A 23,740-nucleotide genomic window follows, 5' to 3' on the forward strand; every position below is an offset into this window, starting at 1 on the left:
GTCTCATTCAAGGAGAGAAACATATAAAGAGAACATTGGGAAGAGAAACGAATTGGATGGAGAACATTCCCATGTTTCTACTCTCAACTATGTAAAGAAAGAATATTGGGATAAGAAAGGATTTAAGACATTAGACTAATTGTAAAGATTGGTAAAATTCTACTACTTTAAAATTAAGAGTTTATCTTTATTAGGCACCTTAAAGAAAATGAAAAGGGGAAAAAACACGTTTGGGAATTTCCTGTCTGTCCATCGGTCTGGACTCAGTGCTTGTACTGCCAGGCCCTGAGTTCCGGCTGTGGTCAGAGAACTAAGACCCCACAAGCCAAGTGGCATGGCCAAAAGGAAAAAAAAGGTGAAAAGATAAGTTACGTATTGGGAGAAGGTATTTATCACCATATAAGTGGCAAGGAATCAAGAATATATAATGAATTTCCAAAAATACTGTAAATTAAATTATATGATACAATTAATACAGATTTAGTATTTGTAACAGTTGATGTTTTCATGAAATTATTTTAAAATACCAGGCAGATTTTCTTTGTTTTTATAGAAAAACTAAGAAATTTTACTCTGGTTTATATGAATTTACGTTTTTAGAATGTGAATTTATGGAATACTGTATGCATGTTTTTCTGTATCTGTTATTGTGTTTGTTTTTAAAGGTACTTAAGAAATAAGATGTAGATTCGAAAATTTCTGTATTAATATATAAATATGCTGCTGCTACTGCTGCTAATTCGCTTCAGTCGTGTCCGACTGTGCGACCCCAGAGACGGATGGGCTCCCCCGTCCCTGGGATTGTCCAGGCAAGAACACTGGAATGGGTTGCCATTTCCTTCTCCAATGCATGAAAGTGAAAAGTGAAAGTGAAGTCGCCCAGTCGTGTCCAACTCTGTGCGACCCTGTGGACTGCAGCCTATCAGGCTCCTCCACCCATGGGATTTTCCAGGCAAGAGTACTGGAGTGGGTTGCCATTGCCTTCTCTAATATATATATATATAAATAAGTATATTCCAGACAGCTTACTGTAGAACAGATTAACTTGAATTCTTTCTTGGCCATTTTGTCCAGATATTTGCAGATGTATTCATTTTAATTTTGTTCTGGAATATAGTGTTCTTTTTTTGCTAGTTAATATTCTAAGGAATTTTTAGCCCATATTTTATAAATACAGCAAACATTCATTTATTCTGGAAATATATTAAGGTTGCTGCTGCTGCTGCTAAGTCTCTTCAGTCGTGTCCGACTCTGTGCAACCCCATAGACGGCAGCCCACTGGTCTCCCCCATCCCTGGGATTCTCCAGGCAAGAACACTGGAGTGGGTTGCCATTTCCTTCTCCAATGCATGAAAGTGAAAAGTGAAAGTGAAGTCGCTCAGTCGTGTCCGACTCTTAGCGACCCCATGGATTGCAGCCTACCAGGCTCCTCCGTCCATGGGATTTTCCAGGCAAGAGTACTGGAGTGGGGTGCCATTGCCTTCTCCATATTAAGGTTAGGGTTAAAGAAATATTGTACACAAAGCAAAAATGGAAGTATTTGTAGTACATATGAGGAGTTAATATCCCTAATATACAGGGAGCACCTACAAATCAGTTGAAAACAAGACAACCAAAGAGGAAAATAATCAAAAGGTATGAGTAGTCCCATCACAAAAGTACAAGTGGTTAATAAATGATTGTGAAAAGATACTGAAACCTCACTAGTCATTAGGGAAAAGTAACACAAAATAATGTTGTTTTTTGTTAGTGGTGGTGGTTTATTGTTTGGTTGGTTAATTTTCTGCCTATCAGACTGGCAAAAGCTTTCAAGTTTAGCGTCATGTAATACTGGTGAGATTGTGAGAGATTGTAATATGAAGCGTTGTCGTCTGCCTGTTGTAAGAATAAACTGGTACAGTCCTGAAGGACTCTGTAGCACTACCTATCAAAGTTAAAATGTTTTTACCCTCTGACCTAGTAATTCTGTAAGACTCTCAGAATATGTCTTCCACGAATGTCTACTTAAAGCAGCAAGAATATAAGTATAGATTTTATGATATTCATTGCAACACTATTTGTAAGACACTTACAGAGAGAGACAATTTCAGTGTCCATCATTTGGGTAGTTATTAAATTAGTAGTATGCAGCTGTTACAAATATTAATAATTAGGTAATGGGAATAATGAAAATAATTGCCCATAGTAATTCTTTGCCTTGTAACTCTGCTTGAGTGACTCAACATGTAAGACTAGAATGGCCAGCTAATGAACATGAAAGTGAATTCCAAGAAGGCCTGAGGCCATGAGAAAAAAATGTGGTACCTCCTTTGCAAGGAAAAGAGATGGATAAAAATTCCAAGTAAAAATAAAAATGGAGTAAAAGTTTTTAAAAAAATAATTATGAAACAGAAGCCAACATTATATTCGATTGAGAAAATAGAGAAATAATTAGATTATTACCGTTGCGGTCAGTAACGTGGTTGCTGCTTGCTGTCATCACTATCACTCAACTTTGGAGGCTCCACTAATGCAGGTAGAAGGAAAACAAGTGTTTACTGCACTGTTCTCCAACTAGAAGGGAAGAGACCAAATAATTGTCATTTGTGAATTATACAGTTGTCTACCTAGAAAAGCCATGGCAAAGAGCCAAAAAGTATTTCAGCTAATGAGAGAACTCAGTAAGGTAGCTGGAGTTAAGATAAATTAGTGTTTCTCTATTAGCAATGGCTACCATTTAGAAATGGAAATTGGATAGAAGGATCTCTTCATAATGGCAGGAAACTTTAAAATACCAAAAACAGACCCACATGAAGAAAAATATAAAATTGCTAAAGGACACGCTATGTGGCCTTGAAAGTAGAGAAGCCTGTGTGGCTGTCTGCGTTGTGTTTGTGTTATCTGGTTGCAGCGACGCCAGGGATATCTCAAAAGAGAGGCCAAGATTGTAAGGGTCCTGCAGGGTATGGAGGAGTGAAGTGAGTAGCCAGACCACTCAGGCTGGCTGTTCTCTTGCTGTCTGTACATCCTGTGAGTGCCTGCTTCCCCTGCACCCTGCATACAAGACTGACCTTCCCACACACTTGCCCGGCCCCAGCTATTGACTGTGCCTATCACTGGGGCAGTGAAGGGCTTTCCCCCTGCTGGTTTCCCTGGTAACTAATGAGCCAACCTGACATCACTCTATAACTGGCAGTCTCCCCTTCCACCCGAGAGGGAGCCTGCTGCGTGTCCTGCTGGTCATCCGTCGCACATGGTAGGGTGTCACTCCAGAACCTTGTTTCAGGTGCGTAAGATCCCCCTTCCATTACACCATTGATGTCCCTGTTGCTAAAAATAAATAAGATCCCTAGGTGAGAAGATTTTAATATCCTAATAATGTCTTTTTTTAAAAAGTTGATATAGAAATATAATATGATTCCAGTCATAATCTTAGTTTTTTTAGAACCCGGAAAAATGATTCTTAAGTTTGTAAAGTAAGAATTTCCAAAAGTATTTAAGAAAATTATAATGAGTGAGGATTTACCTTACCATTTGGTAAAATTTACTGTAAAGGTGTTGCAGTAATCACAGTATGATATTAATAGCACAGGAATAGACGTAGGCAAATAGAACAGAATAGAGACTAGAAAAAGATGTAAGAAAATCTGGAATCTTTTAATGATAAAAGTTGCAAGTTTGGGGCGGGGTGGGGTGGGGAGTGGTAAATAACTCATTGAACGCATAGATAATAACTAGGAACCTTTTTGGTGGTAGTTATCTTTTAGTCACTAAGTCATGTCCGACTCTTTTGTGACCCCGTGAACTGTAGGCCATCAGGCTTCTCTGTCCATGGAATTTCTCAGGCAAGAATACTGGAGTGGGTTACCATTTCCTTCTCCAGGGGATATTCCTGACCCAGGGATTGAACCCACATCTCCTGCATTGGCAGGCAGATTCTTTACTACTGAGCCACCAGAGAAGCCCTATTTGGTAGTACAGAAATTAAATTAGATCCCTACCTCACATCTTGTACATGAACAGTTACAGGTGAGTTAAAAATCTAAATGTAAAAAATAAAATTAATAGAAGAAAATGCAGGACAAGAGAGATCTTAATTAAGAATGGAAACCCAAAAGCAATAGGAGGGCACAGGATTTATTTTGTAAAATTTTAAAGCATTCATCCTGCAGGAAAAAGCATACGGGAAACTGTTTGTGACACATCAAGGGAGAAAGGTTTAATATCCCTGTACTGTAAGAATTCTACAAACTAATAAGGAAAAGACAACTGTTTTTATATGGGCAGAGGATGTAGTCATTCAGTTTATTGAAAAGAAAATGCAGATGACCAGTAAAACACATGCAAATGACTGTTGAACAGTTCAGGGGAAATTGAAACAAACTCCACTCTTGCCCATGCCTGTTTGAATTAGTCTCTAGCTATCTCCGTTAACAGTTTGGTTATTTATTTGTTTCTTTGTTCAGCACACATTTGGGCACCTAGTATGGTGCTCCCTACTCTCCTCTATGCGTGTAAGAAAAAGTTGGATAAATGTACATCGAGTTGTTCATAAGAGCTTTTTCTGGGAGTTGGGGATTGGTAGGGTGAAGGTTACTTATACTTCTGTACTGCTGTAATGTTTTATAAATACATGGATGACATAGTTCTGTGTAGCTTTACCTGTTTTCTGGTTTACAGATACTTAGGTTATTTATAATTTCTCACTGTTAAAACAACTCTGATAAACATTCTTATCCATATCCTATAAACGTGCACAAAAGTTTTTCTAGGTCAAGAATCTTTTTCTTAGAGGGCTGTATGGTAAGTATTTTAGACTTTGTGGACCATGTGGTCTGTTGCAACTACTCAGCTCTGCTTTTGTAGCAAGAGAGCAACCATAGACAACAGTATATGAGCAAATGAGCATGGCTGCATTTCAGTAAAACTTAATTCATAAGCACACATGACTGGCAAGCTTTAACTTGCTGACCTCTGCTCTGGTATACATACCTGAAAGCGTTAATTGCTGGCCCTAAGGTAGGAGTGTTCTGAATAGTGTTTGCCAAATTGCACTCAATTGATTTATCAGTTTACGTTCCTCCCAGTAGTATATGAGAATTCTGTTTCCTTTGACTGTTGTTTTTTTTTTTCCCTTCAGAAATTGTGAGTCAGACTTTATAATTAATAGTCAAGGGGCATATGAAACAATTATCTTGTCATTTAGTTTATGCTTTCATGAGTAACTGAAGTTGAATATCTTTTCATGTATGTATTAGACTTTTAGATTTTCTTTTTGCTGTTTTTTTCATATTATTAGATGTCTTATTCATATATACTTAAGAGATATTTTAATATACTCTTAATACCCGTCGGTTATACAGGATGTATTTCACAGCCCTTCCCTGCCAAATCTGTTACCTACTTTAGCTTAATGATAACAAAAAATTAGTTTTTATTGTAATGCTAAATTAATTATATTGTCATATTTGTGCTTTCTTCGACCTATTTTTACATCTTTTCCTATCTTTAAATATCCCCTCATATTTTTTTCTAGTAAATCTAATGTTTTATGTTTCAATTAGATCTTTAATTTATCTCAAATTTACTATTATATATGTTTTAGAGGTCAGTCAGTCAGTTCAGTCACTCAGTTGTGTCTGACTCTTAGCGACCCCATGAACCGCAGCACACCAGGCCGCCCTGTCCATCACCAACTCCTGGAGTTCACTCAGACTCACGTCCATTGAGTCGATGATGCCACCCAACCATCTCATCCTGTCGTCCCCTTCTCCTCCCACCCTCAATCTTTCCCAGCATCAGGGTCTTTTCCAGCCAACTCCAGTGAGTTGGCTCTTCACATCAGGTGGCCAAAGGATTGGAGTTTCAGCTTCAACATCAGTCCTTCCAGTGAATATTCAGGACTGATTTCCTTTAGGATAGACTGGTTGGATCTCCTTGCAGTCCAAGGGACTCTCAAGAGTCTTCTCCAACGCCACAGTTCAAAAGTATCTATGCTTCAGCAGTCAGCTTTCTTTATAGTCCACTCTCACATCCATATGTGACTACTGGAAAAATGATAGCTTTGACTAGGTGGACCTTTGTTGGCAAAGTGATGTCTCCGCTTATTAATATGCTATCTAAGTTGGTCATAAATTTTCTTCCAAGGAGCAAGCATCTTTTATTTCATGGCTGCATTCACCATCTGCAGTGATTTTGGAGCCCAAAACATAAGGTCTACCACTGTTTCCACTGTTTCCCATCTATTTGCCATGAAGTAATAGGACCAGATGCCATTATCTTAATTTTCTGAATGTTGAGTTTTAAGCCAGCTTTTTCACTCTCCTCTTTCACTTTCATCAGGAGGCTCTTTAGTTCTTCTTTGCTTTCTGCCATAAGGGAAGTGTCATCTGCATATCTGAGGTTATTGATATTTCTCCCAACAATCTTGATTCCAGCTTGTGCTTCATCCAGACCAGTGTTTCTCATGAAGTACTCTGCATATAAGTTAAATAAACAGGGAGACAAGATACAGCCTAGACGTACTCCTTTCCCTATTTGGAACCAGTCTGTTCCATGTCCAGTTCTAACTGCCTCCTAACCTGCATACAAATTTCTCAAAAGGCAGGTCAGTTGGTCTGGTGTTCCCATCTCTTTAAGAATTTTTCATAGTTTGTTGTGATCCACACCATCAAAGGCTTTGGCATAGTCAATAAAGCAGAAGTAGATGATTTTCTGCAACGCTCTTGCTTTTTCAGTGAGTCAACGGGTGTTGGCAATTTGATCTCTGGTTCCTCTGCCTTGTCTAAAACCAGCTTGAACATTTGGAAGTTCATGGTTTGCATACTGTTGAAGTCTGGCTTGGAGAATTTTGAGCATCACTTTACTAGTGTGTGAGATGAGTGCAATTGTGCGGTAGTTTGAGCATTCTTCAGCATTGCCTTTCTTTGGGATTGTAATGAAAAGGGACTTTTTCCAGTCCTGTGGCCACTGCTGAGTTTTCCAAATTTGCTGGCATTTTGAATGCAACACTTGCACAGCATCATCTTTTAGGATTTGAAATAGCTTGACTAGAATTCCATCACCTCCACTAGCTTTGTTGGTAGTGATGACTCCTAAGGCCCCCTTGACTTCGCATTCCAGAATGTCTGGCTCTAGGTGAGTGATCATATCATGATTATCTGGGTTGTGAAGATCTTTTTGTACAGTTCTTCTGTGTTTTCTTGCCACCTCTTGTTAATATCTTCTGCTTCTGTTAGGTCCATACCATTCCTGTCCTTTATCGAGCCCATCTTTGCATGAAATGTTCCCTTGGTATCTCTAATTTTCTTGAAGAGATCTCTAGTCTTTCCCTTTTGGTTGTTTTCCTCTATTTCTTTGCACTGATCACTGAGGAAGGCTTTCTTATCTGTCTGTGCTATTTGTTGGAACTCTGCATTCAAATGGGTATATATTTCCTTTTCTCCTTTGCCTTGCACTTCTCTTCTTTTCACAGCTATTTGTAAAGCCTCCTCAGACAACCATTTTGCCTTTTTGCACTTCTTTTTCTTGGGGGTAATCTTGATCCCTCCCTCCTGTACAATATCACGAACCTGCATCCATAGTTTTTCAGGCACTCTGTCTATCAGATCTAATCCCTTGAATCTATATATCACTTCTACTGTATAATCGTAAGGGATGTGATTTAGGTCATATCTGATTGGTCTAGAGGTTTTTCCCTCCTTTCTTCAGTTTAAGTCTGAATTTAGCATTAGGAGTTCATGATCTGAGCCGCAGTCAGCTCCTGGTCTTGCTTTTGCTGACTGTATAGAGCTTCTCCATCTTTGGATGCAAAGAACATAATCAGTCTGATTTTGGTGTTGACCATCTGGTGATATCCATATGTAGAGTCTTCTCTTGTGTTGTTGAAAGAGAATGTTTGCTATGACCAGTGCGTTCTCTTCAAAAAACCCTTATTAGCCTTTGTCCTGCTTCGTTCTGTACTCCAAGGCCAAATTTTGCCTGTTACTCCAGGTGTTTCTTGACTTCCTACTCTTGCATTCCAGTCTGCTGTAATGAAAAGGACATCTTTTTTGGGTGTTAGTTCTAGAAGTTCTTGTAGGTCTTCATAGACCCTTTCAACTTCAGCTTCTTCAGCATTACTGGTCAGGGCATAGACTTGGATTACCGTGATATTGAATGGTTTGCCTTGGAAAGGAACAGAGATCATTCTATTGTTTTTGAGATTGCATCCAAGTACTGCATTTCGGACTCTCTTGTTGACCATGATGGCTACTCCATTTCTTCTAAGGGATTCCTGCCCGCAGTAGTAGATATAATGGTCATCTGAGCTAAATTCACCCATTCCAGTCCATTTTAATTCACTGATTCCTAGAATGTCGACGTTCACTCTTGCCATCTCCTGTTTGACCACTTCCAATTTGCCTTGATTCGTGGATCTAATATTCCTATGCAGTATTGCTCTTTACAGCATTGGACTTTACTTCCATTACCAGTCACATCCACAACTGGATGTTGTTTTTGCTTTGGCTCCATCTCTTCAGTCTTTCTGGAGTTATATCCAGTAGCATAGTGGTCACCTACCAACCCTGGGAGTTCATCTTTCAGTGTCCTATCTTTTTGCATTTTCATACTGTTCATGGGGTTCTCAAAGCAAGAATACTGAAGTGGTTTGCCATTCCCTTCTCCAGTGGGCCATGTTTTGTCGGAACTCTCCACCATGACCTGTACATCTTGGGTGGCCCTACATGGCATGGCTCATAGTTTAATTGAGTTAGACAAGGCTGTGGTTCATGTGATTAGAATGGTTAGTTTTCTGTGATTGTGGTTGATTTTCAGTCTATCTGCCCTCTGATGGAGAAAGATAAGAGGCTTATGGAAGCTTTCTGATGGGAGAGACTGACTGAGGGGGAAACTGGGTCTTGTTCTGAGGGGTGGGACCAGGATCAGTAAATCTTTAATCCAATTTTCTGTTGATTGGCGGGGCTGTGTTCCCTCCCTGCTGTTTACCTAAGGCCAAACTATAGTGGAGGTAATGAAGATAGTGGCGACCTCCTTCAAAAGTTCCCATGCATGCTCTGCTACACTCAGTGCCCCTGACCCTGCAGCAGGCCACCACCGACCCATATCTCCACCGGAGACTCCTGGACACTCACGGACAAGTCTGGATCAGTCTCTGGTGGGGTCAGTGCTTCTTTCTCCTGGGTCCTGGTGCACACAAGGTTTGGTTTGTTTCCTCCAGGAGTCTTACTTCCCCAGTCCTGTGTAAGTTCTGGCTGCTCTGTGGTGGGGTTAATGGCGACCTCCTCCAAGAGGACTTATGCGATACCCAAGTCTGCTGCACCCAGAGCCCCTGCCTCTGTGGCAGATTACTGCTGACCCGTATGTTCACAGGAGACGCTCAAACACAGTTCTTTCTCAGTCTCTGTGGGGGTCTCTTGGTCCTGGTGCACATAAAGTTCGTTTCAGCCCTCTGAGTGTCTCTGGTGGGTATGGAGTTTGATTCTAAATGCAATTTCAATATATATATCAAACTATATTACTATATAATTTTATATCAGTTTGTCAGAAGTCATACCATCTCTGTATGCCTGAACAGTTAAGCGTTTTGCATTTAATTTCATAAATATTCAAGATCGTCATATAGAGAATGGAAAGAAATGCTACTGGCTTCTTCCATTTTATGTTGAGTAACAAAAGCACACAGGTTATTGTGGAAGCTGTCATCAAGGTGTTGACTTGATTTCAGGGTTTAGTGACCTAATAGCAATACCAAAATATAGTTCTCTGAAGAGGAATGTTAGATCTATTTTGCTGTTTTCATCCTCTAAATATTAAAAATTTTGACTTGGGACTTTATTGGTGAGGGGGAGCTGGTTATATAGAGAGAGGAAAACAATGAAATATTATGAAAGTAGTAAGTGTAGATAGTTTTGTTGTTTCTGTAATGTCAGGATGTATTTAGTATCTGATGTAGAAGTGATCACTCATCTCTGCAGAATCTTTAGAGAGCTACCAAAAGCACTTCTTCTTCAGTGTATTTTCATGGTGAAAATTAGACATGGTAAATGTCTTAATTAGAGAATATTATTTACCTTAAGTTCACTATTTTCAGAATCGTGATAGAGAATTAGCATAGTTGTAGTGTTACAAAGGAGGGACAGAGGGAGGAAGTTTTCTTTTTTGGTGAGCACAACTTTTTTGAGCTTTTCCATGTTTGTTTATCATAATAATGGAAGCAGCAACAGTAATCATTCCTACTATGGCAACAAAATCATAAGGACATTTATTTAAACAAAACTATGTTTGATCAAAGGGTAAGTTTTGTATGTAAGATTTTTAGCTATATATGCTTAAAGCTGTTCGTTATAATACTTTAATTATCTATTGAAGTATACGTGCTTCAAAAATCTTTCATAATCATAAAAAGTTTGGAAATGACTCATCTAGTTTCTGACACTTTTTCCTCATTGAAACAATTACTCTTACAATACAGTTTTTTATACCAGTGTTACAGTGTCAACTATGGAATTATGGCAGAAGATGATACAGTGTCAGCAGTACTTATTTTTAAACATATATACTTGAAAACATTTCCCACATTTTTCAATTCCACATTGTTTGATCTATAGTTACTGCTTTGTGTTCACTTGAAGATCTCAGTATATGGGGGAAGCAATAACTCTTACCATCATTGTGATCTTTAGTGTTGGGAGTAATGTTTAGCTGCAGTAAGTATTTGGGAAAGCTAACTCTGAAAGGTACTGCTGACCTGTAATAGGAATAACTTTGGGGAAGATTATTCTTATTTTTTACATACTGTTGCTTCTTAAATCAGATGTTCTTTCTCTTTATAGGATGCCATACTTTATATAAACCCATTGTACTGTACTGACTCTGAGTTAATATAAAAGTTTAGATTCAGATGCAATTTTCTTTTTGAAATAGTTTTTGAGAACAGCTTTTAAATACCAGTTTCACACTGTTATATATCATGTGTTGTTCAGTTGCTCAGTCATGTCCAGCTCTTTGCTACTCTGTGAACTGCAGCATGCCAGGCTTTCCTGTCCTTTACTATCTCCCTAAGTTTGCTTAAACTCATGTCCATTGAAATTCATGATACCATCTAACCATATCTTATCCTCTGTCATCCCCTTCTCCTTCTGCCTTCAATCTTTCCCAGCATCAGGGTCTTTTCCAGTGAGTTGGCTCTTCGCATCAGATGGCCAAAGTATTGGAGTTTCAGCTTCAGCCTCAGTCCTTCCAATGAATATTCAGGACTGATTTCCTTTAGGATGGATTGGTTGGATTTCCTTGCAGTCCAAGGGACTCTCAAGAGTCTTCTCCAACACCACAGTTCAGAAGCATCAATTCTTCAGCTCTCACCTTTCTTTATGGTCCAAGTAGATACATGACTTGCATTTGTACAGTTTTCCTAAATCTAGAGATCTGTTTTATAAAGTTAGATACGTTAAAAAGTTGAACTGATCCGCTGATGTCCTCAGTATATGAATATGTATATATATGTATCTAATTTTCACATAAGAATGATTTGGTATAGAAAAAAAGAATGATTTTATACAATCCTAAGCTTTTAAATGGTAACCGTAGAATGGTTAATGTTAAATTAATATTAAAAACTAATGTTTTCAATAAAAATAGATCTAATTTGGTTACTTATTTTATTTTAGCGAAGAATAACCAGAATTCAACAAATAGAAAAGGACATACTTCGTATACGACAGCTTTTACAGTCCCAAGCCACAGAAGCAGAGGTTAGTAAATTGTCTCTTTTGTTCACAGATGTAATGATGGGCAGTTATTCTAAGAGAAGATGTGGGCAGTTAGCGCAGTGTCATTGAAATAGATGTTCTAGAGAACTGAGACACTTGATAAGCTTTTTCATTAAATTAAGTAGATTTCAAAAACCTATACTACTATTTCTTCATAACGTTTAGTCAGTTAAAGCTTATAGAGCCATAAATAGATACCTTACTTCAGTTATCTGTTTACATATAATTTGGCTACTAACAGTTTGTAAATAAGCTCTCTCCCTGTGTAATCCATAGTAAAAATTGGTTGTATACATTTATCTGTGCTCACTTCACAAGCTTCATTCAAATGACAGTAAAAGGACAGAATGAAAAAGCACAGATACCAGGGAAGGTGACAGTTATAAAATTAGGAGAACTGCGAAGCAGACAAACCATTCTTCTAGATGATGGTAGAGAGTTGACCCTGCAGTGAGCACTAGTAGGTCACAGAGCAGCTCATCTTACACTGTGTGGTCCTGAAAGCTTCCAGAATTGGTTACACTAGGTGCTTCTGGACATGAGGATTAAAAAGGGGGTTAAAACCATGTTTGTCAGCTCTGCAGCTAACATTTGGTTTTGATCACCACACAGAAGGATGGGGTATAAAAACCATCCCTTCAGCTGTCTGTTTATAGCCACTGAATCTGGGCACTTCTCACCTTGTTTATGGGCAAATAAAAGGAAAACCTACATGGAACTTAAGTGAACTATTGCTGAATAGGGAGAAACAGCATGTGGGAGGCTCAGAGAAAATAAAGTATTTGCTGCTTAAGTCACCTACAGGAAGACCTGTCTCTATGCAATAAGAGCAAAAAGTGTTGAATAAAAGTCCACATTGAACAATACAGAATTGTTGCTAGGAAAAATTGGCTCAGTATTTGGGGATACATCAATGCAAAGTTTCTAATGTGCAGCCAGATTAAGACTCACATTCCAGATCATACAGGAAAAAAGAATAGAATGCAAAGAATGAAACATCAACCTACTGCTTTATTCTAAATATAATTACATAAAACATGATGAAGTGCTTGTTGATATTCTTTAATGTTTATGATATACAAAATAGTATGTACACTTTGATCCCATTTTTTAATATGTACAAATAAACATAGTGTATCAGAAATAATATGAAAAGGCAGATAACCATTGTTAATACCTCCTTGTTTTTTTAGTTTGGCCAGTTTTGTAATGTTTTTATAGTAACTGTACAGCTTTTACAGTGAGAGAAAACTTTTGTATGCGAAACAAATTTGGCGTGTCCTATCATCACCAGCACGCTTCCCAGGTAGCTCGGTGGTAAAGAATCCACCTGCCAACACAGGAGACGCAGGTTCTATCACTGGGTCGGGAAGATTCCCACTCCAGTATTCTTGCCTGGGAAATCCTATAGAAAGAGAAACGTGGTGGACTCCCGTCCGTGGGGTTGCAAAAGAGTCGGACATGACTTAGCAGCTAAACAACAGCAACAACACTCATCGCCAGCACATATTTTCCACCCATGGAAAATCTGATCAAATAATGAATAGTTGTGTTTGGAGGCAGAAACTTAGTGCAGGCCCATTTATACACAGGGAAGACAACTAATTCTAATGTTAAAAAGTATAATTTTTGAAAACAGTGTCTTTAAGACTCTCTTCATCCATGCCTTGCTCTTTAAATGTCTTAGCAGTTTTGGCTTCAGCACACCGGAATCTGGAATATGTGGAAACACGTATTTGCTAAGTAGTCAAGTTCAGTGTGATAGTCATATGGTTAAAAGTAGTTCAACCTGGATGTTTTAAGTCAGTATGAACCAAATATTTGTAATATACAGAACGTGTCCTTTTTGCAATATTAACCCTTCAGGACTGTTTTTTTCCTTCCAAAATAAAACTATCTCTTTACTCCTTTTTCAACGTCATTGGCATTGCTGTATGTGGCATTCTGGTTATTATGGCCCCTTAGGGTTTCCAGGGTAGTTTATCTGTGTGTTTTTTTTTTTTTTTTTCCTCGATCAAAAATACTATACTCTATTTTTAAAGCTGTTTTTAGAGAAGCAACTTCTGTTTTTTATGGAGCAGCACTGCATTTATATTTTCTTTTTGTATATATTTTTTCTACTTTTGAGTTTTTGCTGTTGTTTTTCTAGCTTCTTTAGTTACAGTTAGTTTTTATTCACCATCTTTCTTATATTACGATTTTTACTGTTTGGCTGCATCAACAGGGTTGTTTTTTTTTTTAAATTTCTAAGTCAATATTTACATTTTTTTTTCTACTTGATTGACTCTTTTATGTGTGTGAAATAGCCTTCTTTGCTGTTAGTATTACTGCACGGAACTTCTTTTGGTCATCATTTGCCTGGTATAATATACTGTCAGTACATTTCCAAACTTTACCAACATTCTGGCCTCTAGAAATTCCTAAGAAAAATTGTCATTTGTTAATAACAGTTCTCATTGTCCGCACAATTATAAGTTTATTGCAGGTCGGGGGCTTGTTTGTGTTTTTTTATATGTTCAAGATTTCATTTATATCATTGGATTTGGGACCAACTGTCTGCCACTGTAACTTAGTCTATTCTTGTTTCTTTTTGTTATAAAAATGGCCATATTTTTCATAGCCTTAAGTGGTTATATTTATTCAATGAATATAAACTAAAAGAAGGTGTCATGTCTTATTTAAGAAAGAAAGAAAACTTTTTAATTTTGCTGTTTGGTGTTTCTTTATTACTATCAGATGGAGAAGCTAGAAAATGGAGAAAACTGGGGATCAGATACTCATAAATTAGTTCACATACAGTATAGAGAAGAAAAGATGTCTGCCAAATACTTTATCCACCTTGAAGCATCTTATAACACTATCTTTGCCCTACCTGCTAACAACTCTGGTTTAGGGTCTAGATGCAGGATATAACTCAGATGATATAACTATTGCACATGATTCAAATCTCAGAAGTTCCAAGAGGGTACATGAGGCAACTGGTACTACCACTTTCTTTTGTATTCTTTCCAATAGGTTATTTACTGACAAGTGTATACATATGGGGGAGAGGGGCCCCAAAAGATGGGAGCTATAAGGAAAATTGTGGCCTGGTTTAATAATCTCTAGAAAATAGCCAGTGAGAAATAGTTTTTAAAATCCCATGCAGAGTACTCTTATAACTCATTAATAAAGAGACAACCCAACTTACAGATGGGCTAAAGATTTCAATATACATTTCACCAGAAAAACACATAGGAATGGCTAATAAGCACATGAAAAAACGCTCAACATCATTGGTCGTTAAGGAAATCAGAACCACAACGGTGTATCACTCTATACTCACTAGAATGGCTGTGCTCCTAAGCCACCTCAGTCGTGTCCGACTCCGTGCGACCCCATAGACAGCAGCCCACCTGGCCCCCCCGTCCCTGGGGTTCTCCAGGCAAGGACACTGGGGTGGGTTGCCATTTCCTTCTCCAATGCATGAAAGTGAAAAGTGAAAATGAAGTCGCTCAGTCGTGTCCGACTCCTAGCGACCCCATGGACTGCAGCCCACCAGGCTCCTCCGTCCATGGGATTTTCCAGGCAAGAGTACTGGAGTGGGGTGCCACTGAGCATTGGCAAGGATGTGGATCGATAGAAGCTGTCATACGCTGCTGCTGGGAATGTAAAATGGTTCAGCCACTTAGAAGTTTGGCAGTTACCTGAAGTATTAAACGTACAGTTACCATATAACCCAGCAGTTCCACTTCTAGCTATATAAGAGAAATGAGCAGATTTGTCCACACAGAGACTTTAATTTGAATATTCATGGCAGTATTACTCACAGTAGCCCAAAAGTAGAAAAACACAAAAGTGTATCAACTGGTGAATCAATAAACAAAATGTATACCATTACAATGTAATACTATTCAGCAATTAAAAGGAACAAATTGTTGACACACACTATAACAGAGGTGAACCACAAAAACATTGTACTGAGTAAAAGTAGCTAGACATGTAAGTCCATATATTCCATTTACAATAAATATACAGAAAAGACAAGTTTACAAAGTAGAGTCATAGTTACTTGGAGCTGTGAGTGGGAATGGGGATTACCTATAAATGAGCACGAAGGATCTTTTTAGAATGATGAAAATGGTCTAAAACTGAAGTATGGTGATTCTTGGTAAGTTTATTCAGAGTCATTGAGTTGTACACTTAAAGTGGATTGTCTTAAAGGCATTTTAAATCCAGCATACCCAAAACATAATTAATGATGGTCTCCTAAGTCCTCCTTGGGACCCCCACATCCTCCCAGTCCTCATTCTCCTTTAGTATTATGTGTCTCTGTGAATGGCACCACCATTATTCAGCTGTGTGAGCTGAGAAACAGAAGAGTAGTTTGTGACCCCAGATCTCTTCTTCCACTCACTGTATCCAGTCTGTCATGCAGTCCTTCAGATTGACCTCTCTCTCCACTGCTTTTACCTACATCAGTGCTTCCCTGGGTGTAAAGGACCATCATCTCCCACTTACGTTAATGTATAGTCTGCAAGTTGATCTCTTCTGTTTCCCAACTACTTAGACCATTTAAAACTTGAGTTTAAACAATCAGAATACATGCACCTTTTTCCTTTAGTATTACTAGTATTGGTTATGTGGGGGCATGAGTGCCATCTGAGAATCACACTGAAATTCAACAAAATCATTAAGTTCCTTTTTTTTAACCATCTCTCTGTTCTACTCTTCACACTGTAATTCTTTGATATCCTAGAGCAAACCATGTTCCTCTCATCCCAGCTCCTTTGCATATGGTCTCTTATTTCCCTAAATCTTTGCAGATGGTCTCTGTTTCCTTCATCCTCTGCCATATCCCATTTCCTAGATCTCCTGTGTATATTTTAGATCTCAGTCCAAACAACACTTGCTAAGAGAGCGCTTCCCCGGACTCCCACAGTGTCTGATGTCCCTCTGTTATGTATCTTTATAAGCACCCTGTACCCTTTTTTCAGAGTACTTGTCGAAGTTTTTAACTTTATTGTCATTTCTTTCATTATTTGGTAGTATCCCTGACTAGACTAAATCTTGAAGAGGGCAGTGAACAACGCCTGGTTCCGCCAGTGCTGTGTTCTCCAGCCCTATTGCAAGTAACGAATGTTGCACATATTCAAGAATTGCTTTTATGTTGACATCTTCAGTGATGTTAGTGTCAAATCTTTGTGGATTTAGTGCTCGTTGATTCATTTTTTTCTCTTCAGTGACTTTGTATTCTCTACTTTAGATGATTTTGTTGAATTTTATAGTGTCACTTTCCCGTGGTACTGTTTTTTCTTGTTTCTGAATTATTGGGACTACCTCTCTTTTGCCTATGTATAACTTACAGTTGTTTATTGATGGAAATAGTATATGTAAATTATTTTTAAGTCCCATTTTAAATGGTCTAGGAAAGCTTTATGTTTAAAGAAATTCCAGTGGAAGCCACTTGGTAATACAGTTTTCCATTATTATGTCACACTTTTTAATGTGTGATTTTTAATTTTGTCTATAATTTTCCTAGAGGAGGCACACTGGTAATTGTTTCTATAAAAGATGATTGATAATTATTTTATTTCTTTGATTCTGTGGTGATATTTTTCAAAATGACTGCTTTGTATTGGATGTAATCTGTCTTGAAATGACTGCTTTTACTGGATATAATCTTGCCCTTTCACTTTACATAACAGATGGTGGTTACATTAGAAAAGGTTTTGGTTTTATTCATATTAGAACCTAAGAGCTTATCTGTTGGTTTCATGTGACTTTTATTAGCAGATGTATATAGAAATATATATGTGTGTATAAATATACTTACATAGAAGGCATTTATAAGCTTAGGTAGTAACTGTTATATTTGCAGCTCTATTAAATACCAGAACCATGTGACCTTGCAGAAAAGACAGTTATTTGTTCTAGTTGGGTTATGTCCCTGATAGTGATGTGAGCACAGCTGGTGGAGGATGGTGTTTCTGTGAGTCTCAGAAAATCCTTTGTCTTGTGCAGCTCTATTGCTCGAGGGACACACTTCACTTTCCTTTTACCGAAATAGTCAACTGACAACCCTGCTGGAGGTTATAAAATATGAAGTGCAGTTCCATGCTTTTGTAACCTGTATTTATATATGCATTCAGAGCTTTAAAGCAAGAACGAAGGAAAGCTGTGGGCTAAGAAAGCATGCACCATTTTTGTATGTACTGATGTTAACTCCATGTTAACAGAGGTCATCTCAGAGCAAGCATGAAGCGGGCTCACATGAAGCTGAACGGCAGAATGAAGGTCAAGGAGTGGCAGAAATCAACATGGCAACCTCGGGTAGCGGTCAGGTAAATAAATTATTTTATTAATTTTTTTTCTAGTTAACTGTTTAAATATTTAAAAAGAAATACTGAGTGAGATGATTCTCACAACAATCTGTAAATCTTATCTGTTTCCTTAGTCCTAAATGGATATCTCCAGAAGAATTCAGTACTAAAATGCTATGTCATTTTTCTTTATTATATTTAACAATGATGCTTTCAAAATTTCCAAGTATATTTTATAGCTCTAAATTATGTGTCTCTGTTTTAGCCTAAAATGATTAATGTGAGTAGAGTTTCTTTGAAAAATAAATACTAAGCTGCATTTTGGTCATATGTGATTTGACCTAGTTATTATAGCATGCATCGAATAGTTTTGCTCTTTCTCTGTGGCATTCTTTATAAGACATTTTTATGTTTTTTTTTTTAATCATAAAGAGTTAATATTCTCATCTTCAATTGTATTTCAAGATTATATAAACCCAGCATTGAAATAAATGATTCTAATGCCCATTTAAAAAGTAAATACATACCCTAGTCATATTTACTATTATCATCTTTAGCAAAATTGTGGAAGATAATTTTTTTTAAGGTAGAACATTATCTTGTTGTGTGCCATCAGTTTTCCATTAGAGTTTGACTGGAATGCATCCTGATATGACAGTATTTTTCCTTGGAGTGTTCTGTATCCTCCACATTTTTTTAAGCAATATTTTATGTTTTAAATGAATGATTTTTTAAAATGCAGTTTCAACTAAGTTGATTTTAAGGAAATTTTCTTACTGTTGATATAAAATATTCCTTTAGTGTCTATAGGTTACTTTTAATGATACTATTTATTTAGAAAGAACACGGTTCTATTAGTTCATTAAAATTTAAAGCTTAAAATGTCTCATACTTAATATTTAAATTTACCACGTTTAAACAAAAATATACTTCATTTTAATATTACTGGTCCACATTGTACTGGGTAATACTCTACAGAAGGGTAAATTAGGGCAAAAGAAATTATATTTAAATAGTACATTTGGGTTCTTTGTCTACTATTTAGGGAATTCTTTGGGAATATCATGTGTTCCTACACATATGTAGAAAGAAGTTCTGTCTTCTTGACAAAAACTTTTTTTTTTTTTGCTTTAGGATTAAGACCCACTATTAATGCTTTGGGTCATATTTCAATTATTATATCCTTCAAAGCCTCACCTAGCCAATAAGCTGGATATTTATTTTTTTAATTGAATTCCTATGTCACTTCTTACATCAAAATTTAACTCTAAATATATTAGATTTAATGTCAAAAATGAAAACTTTAAAAAACAATGTACTCATTTGCCTGTGTCGTGTCCTAGTCGAGGCACGTGAGGCCTTCACTGCGCCGCACGGGATCTTCTATTGCTTCGCTGGCCCAGTGGCTGCAGCCCTTGGGCTTAGTTGCCTTGCAGCATGTGGGACCTTCGTTCCCAGACCAGGGGTCAAACTCATAACCCCCAGGGGTCAAATCTAATGCAGATTTAAGAAGCTGCATTAGAAGGCAGATTCTTAAATCACTGAACCACCAGGGAAGTCCCCCAAATGAAAAATATTAAAAGGTAAGAAAATGGGGATAGAATTTTTATAATCATGAAGTGAGTAGGAAACCCTAAAAGAATGATAGCTTTCATCTAAAAATGTAAGACTTTAGTGTGCCATAAAATCATAACAAACTTAGAAGACAAAAACCAAGATCACATTAATGACACTACAGCGACTCCCAGATCCTAATGTAGATAAGTGGTGTCTGTGAGACTGTGATTTAGTTATGCCAAAATCCCTTTACCTGTCTTAATAGGATTGACACATGACAGACTCTTGGGGTTTGTTCTTTAGTTATTTGCTCCAGAGACAAAAACAATTAACACTAACAAAAATGAAAATACTCTCTCTGACTTTCTCGGGATCGCAGTAAGATGATCCATCAAAGCTCCTACCCTAGTGCCCTTCTCTCTACTGCTGTGTGGAAGGAAGCTCACTGTACCTTGCCTGCTTTCCTGCCCACAACCACTCTGCCAGGATGATCTTTCACAAGTAAATCACCCTCTTGTATATATTTGAAATTTTAGCTACTTTAGCGACTAAACCACCACCATATTTGAAATTTTCCATAATAGGTTTAAAAACATTTTATTGGCAGTGGAAAAGGTTCTCCTACCATTTCATCCCTTTCCCACTCTTGTTTGAACTTCATCACTACTTAGTGGTTGTATCACTAGAGATCTGGTTCTAAACATTAAATGGAAAAGCTAAGAATCGATTCATAAATGAATTACATGTAAAGTTATATACTAAGCAAGTAGGGATCTAGCTAATATAATTTATTTCTAGCTAAAATTTCAAATATATACAGAGGCAAACAGAGCAATATAGTAATCTCCAGGTACCCTATATACTTTGTCCTCTGGTTTTATTTTTGCAAAAGATCCCAGACATCATCATTTTTTGCTTAAATATTTCACTGTATATTTCCAGAATATAACATTTTTTTAATTGAAATGTGGTTGATTCATAATATTGTTAGTTTCAGGTATACAGCAGAGTGATTCAGTTATATTGTATTTTTCCAATTCTTTTCCATTTTAGGTTATTACAAGATATTGAATATAATTCCCTAGGGCTTCCCAGGTGGTGCTAGTGGTAAAGAACTTGCCTGCCAGTGCAAGAGACGTTAGAGATGCAGGTTTGATCCCTGGGTTGGGACCATCCCCTGGAGGAGGGTGTGGCAACCCACTTCAGTGTTGTTGCCTAGAGAATCCCATGGACAGAGGAGCCCGGCAGGCTATGGTCCATAGGGTCGCAAAGAGTTGGACATGACTGAAGTGACTTAGCATGCACACATGCACGTACTATAAAGTAAATCCTTGTTGTTTATTTTATATATATCAAAGTGTATATATCTGTTAATCCCATACTCCTAATTTATCCCTCCTCCCATTTCCCCTTTGATAACCATAAGTTTGTTTTCTGTGTCTAAGAATACTTTCTTTTAAATTGAAATACAATTGATTTACATTATTGTGTTAGTTTTAGCTCTACAGCAAAGTGATTCAGTAATATATACATATTTTTTGGATTATTTGTATTTGTTAATCCCATACCTTTAATTTGTCCTTCCCTGTCCCCTGTGGTAACCATAAGTTTGTTTTCTGTGTCTGTGAGTCTATTTCTGTTTTGTACATAGATAAATTTGTATTATTTTTTAGATTCCACATATAAGTGATATCATATAGTATCTGTCTTTATCTGACTTCCCTCACTTAGTATGACATTCTCTAGCTCCATCCATGTTGCTGCAAGTGGCAATATTTCATTCTTTTTTGTGACTTCTTAGACCATTGTATCTTCTTAAACCATCATCTATTGATGGGTACTTGGGTTCTCTCCATGTCTTGGTTATTGTAAATACGTTGCTGTGAACATTGGGGTGCATTTATCTTTTCAGATTAGAGTTTTCATCTTTTTTGGATTTATGCCCAGGAGTGTGATTGCTGGATCATGTGGTAACTGTATTTTTAGTTTTTTAAGAAACCTCCATACTGTTTTTCATTGTGGCTGTACCAGTTTATATTCCCACTAACAGTGTAGGAGGGTTTCCTTTTCTCCACATTATCTCCAGACTTTTTGTTTTGATGGTGGCCATTTTTAATTTGAATTTCTCAGTAATCAGTGATGTTGAGCGTCTTTTCATGATTTGTTGGCTATCTGTATGTCTTTTTTGAAGGAATGTCTGTTTAGGTCTTCTGTCCCTCCTTTGATACTGAGTTGTTTGAGCTGTTTGTACATTTTGGATATTGACTGTCAGTCACATCACTTGCAAATATTTTCTCCCAGTCTGTAGGCTGTGTTTCTGTTTTGTTGATAGTTTTCTTTGTGGTAAAAAATCTTTTTAAGTTTGACTAGGTCCCATTTGTTTATTTTTGCTTTTATTTGTTTTCCCTTGGGAGACTGATGTAAGAAAATATTGCTATAATTTGAGACTATGAGACTATTTTGCCTATGTTTTCTTCCAGAAGTTTTATGGTATCATGTCTTATATATAGGTCTTTAAAACAATTTGAGAGGGTTTTTGTTTTTGTTTTTTTTTTTTTTTACTTGTTTGTTTATGGTGTGAGGGTGTGTTCTAACATCATTGATTTACATGTAGCTGTCCCACTTTCCTAGTGTCCACTTGCTGAAAAGACCTTCTTTTCTCCATTGTGTGTTCTTACCTCCTTTGTCAAGGATTAACTGACTGTAGGTATGTGGGTTTAGTTCTGTGCTCTTTATGCTGCACTTTTGGTCTGTGTGTCTGTCTGTCATGTTTTTGTACAAGTACCATGCTGTTTTGATTACTGTAGCTTAGTAGTAGTGTCTGAAGTCCCAAAGCAGTCTGCAGATTTAATGCAATTCCTGTCCAAATGCCTATGACATTTTTCACAGAACTAGAACAAATAATACTAAAATTTATATGGAACCACAAAAGGCCCAGAATTGCTAAAGCAATCCTGTGGACAGAGGACACCTATAGAATACATAACTATTGTGCCATTATTACGCTCCCAAAGAAACTAACAGTAATTCCTTGGTAGCATCAGATAACTAGTCAGTATTCAAATTTGCAGTTGTTTCATAAATGTCATAATTTTTAAATTTATTTGACACAAGGGCCAGGTAAAGTTCATGCACAGAGATTGGTTAATGTGTCTTTGAAGTTTCTTTTAATCTATAGGTTTCTTCTTTGTCTCTTAGATTTTTGCTATGTATTTGTTGAATAACCAAAGTTATTTGTCTTCTCAAGTTTTCCATAGTCTGAATTTTGCTAGGAACATCTGCATGGTGAGGTTTGACCTCTCTGTTTGTCTTCTGTATTCCCTGTAAATTGGTATTTGGGTCTAGAGATGTGATCAGATTTGGTCTCAGGCCCTGATTCTATGGCCGAGACTTTCGTAGGTAGCATAGTGGTCTTCCACCAGGAAGCACATAACGTCTGGTGGGCTCTCTTTTTGTGATATTAACAGCATTTATACTTAATGTCTAGGTTCAGTAATTCACTAAGGGTTATAGAATTAGCTGTAGGACTTTAATAAAGAGAAACTTCTCCTTATCTACTGTTGGACCACTTCCATGTACCATCTGTATGAAAAAAGGCAAGATGAGGAGGGTGCTTGCTTCTTTTGCTTCTTCCCCCTCTTACACAGTTTCACAGTGAATTGGAGACTGTTGCTACCTCTATGAAGAACTTTTTAGAGTCACTTTGTTTTGTTTTCTCAGAAAAATACGATTTTTGAGTCACTTCCTAAAGTGAGCATGATAGAAGAGAGGTTTGTACTCAGCAGATGTAGTTGAAATTGACCGTGTCCCAGCTGTGCTGATTGAGCTGCCAGGCATAGTCCTTCTTGGGCCCCTCGGCACACATTTGAGTGCCCATGATGGCAGTGGTTATTGAAGGGTGGATAGAGCAGGACCAGAAAATAGAAAGGTGCTTGATTCTAATGTGTGCAAAAAGGAGGTGCAGGTCAGAAGCAACAGTTAGAACCAGACATGGAACAACAGACTGGTTCAAAATCTGGAAAGGAGTACATCAATGCTGTATATTGTCACCCTGCTTATTTAACTTATATGCAGAGTACATCATGTGAAATCCCAGGCTAGAAGACTCACAAGCTGGAATCAAGATTGTTG

General features: G+C 37.4%; 1 protein-coding gene across 11 annotated transcripts in view; it reads left to right on the forward strand.

The window, feature by feature from the left end:
* APC (APC regulator of WNT signaling pathway) overlaps positions 1-23,740 on the forward strand; it is a 132,226-nt gene that overhangs the window by 77,333 nt on the left and 31,153 nt on the right. For all 11 annotated transcript variants that reach the window (XM_025296446.3, XM_025296450.3, XM_025296452.3 and 8 more), the window contains 2 exons: positions 11,649-11,732; positions 17,969-18,073. In XM_025296446.3, coding sequence (XP_025152231.2) covers positions 11,649-11,732; positions 17,969-18,073 — 189 coding nt within the window. The remainder of the gene's footprint in view (positions 1-11,648; positions 11,733-17,968; positions 18,074-23,740) is intronic.

This window comes from Bubalus bubalis, chromosome 11 (genome assembly GCF_019923935.1).
Source record: "Bubalus bubalis isolate 160015118507 breed Murrah chromosome 11, NDDB_SH_1, whole genome shotgun sequence".
NCBI lineage: Eukaryota > Metazoa > Chordata > Mammalia > Artiodactyla > Bovidae > Bubalus > Bubalus bubalis.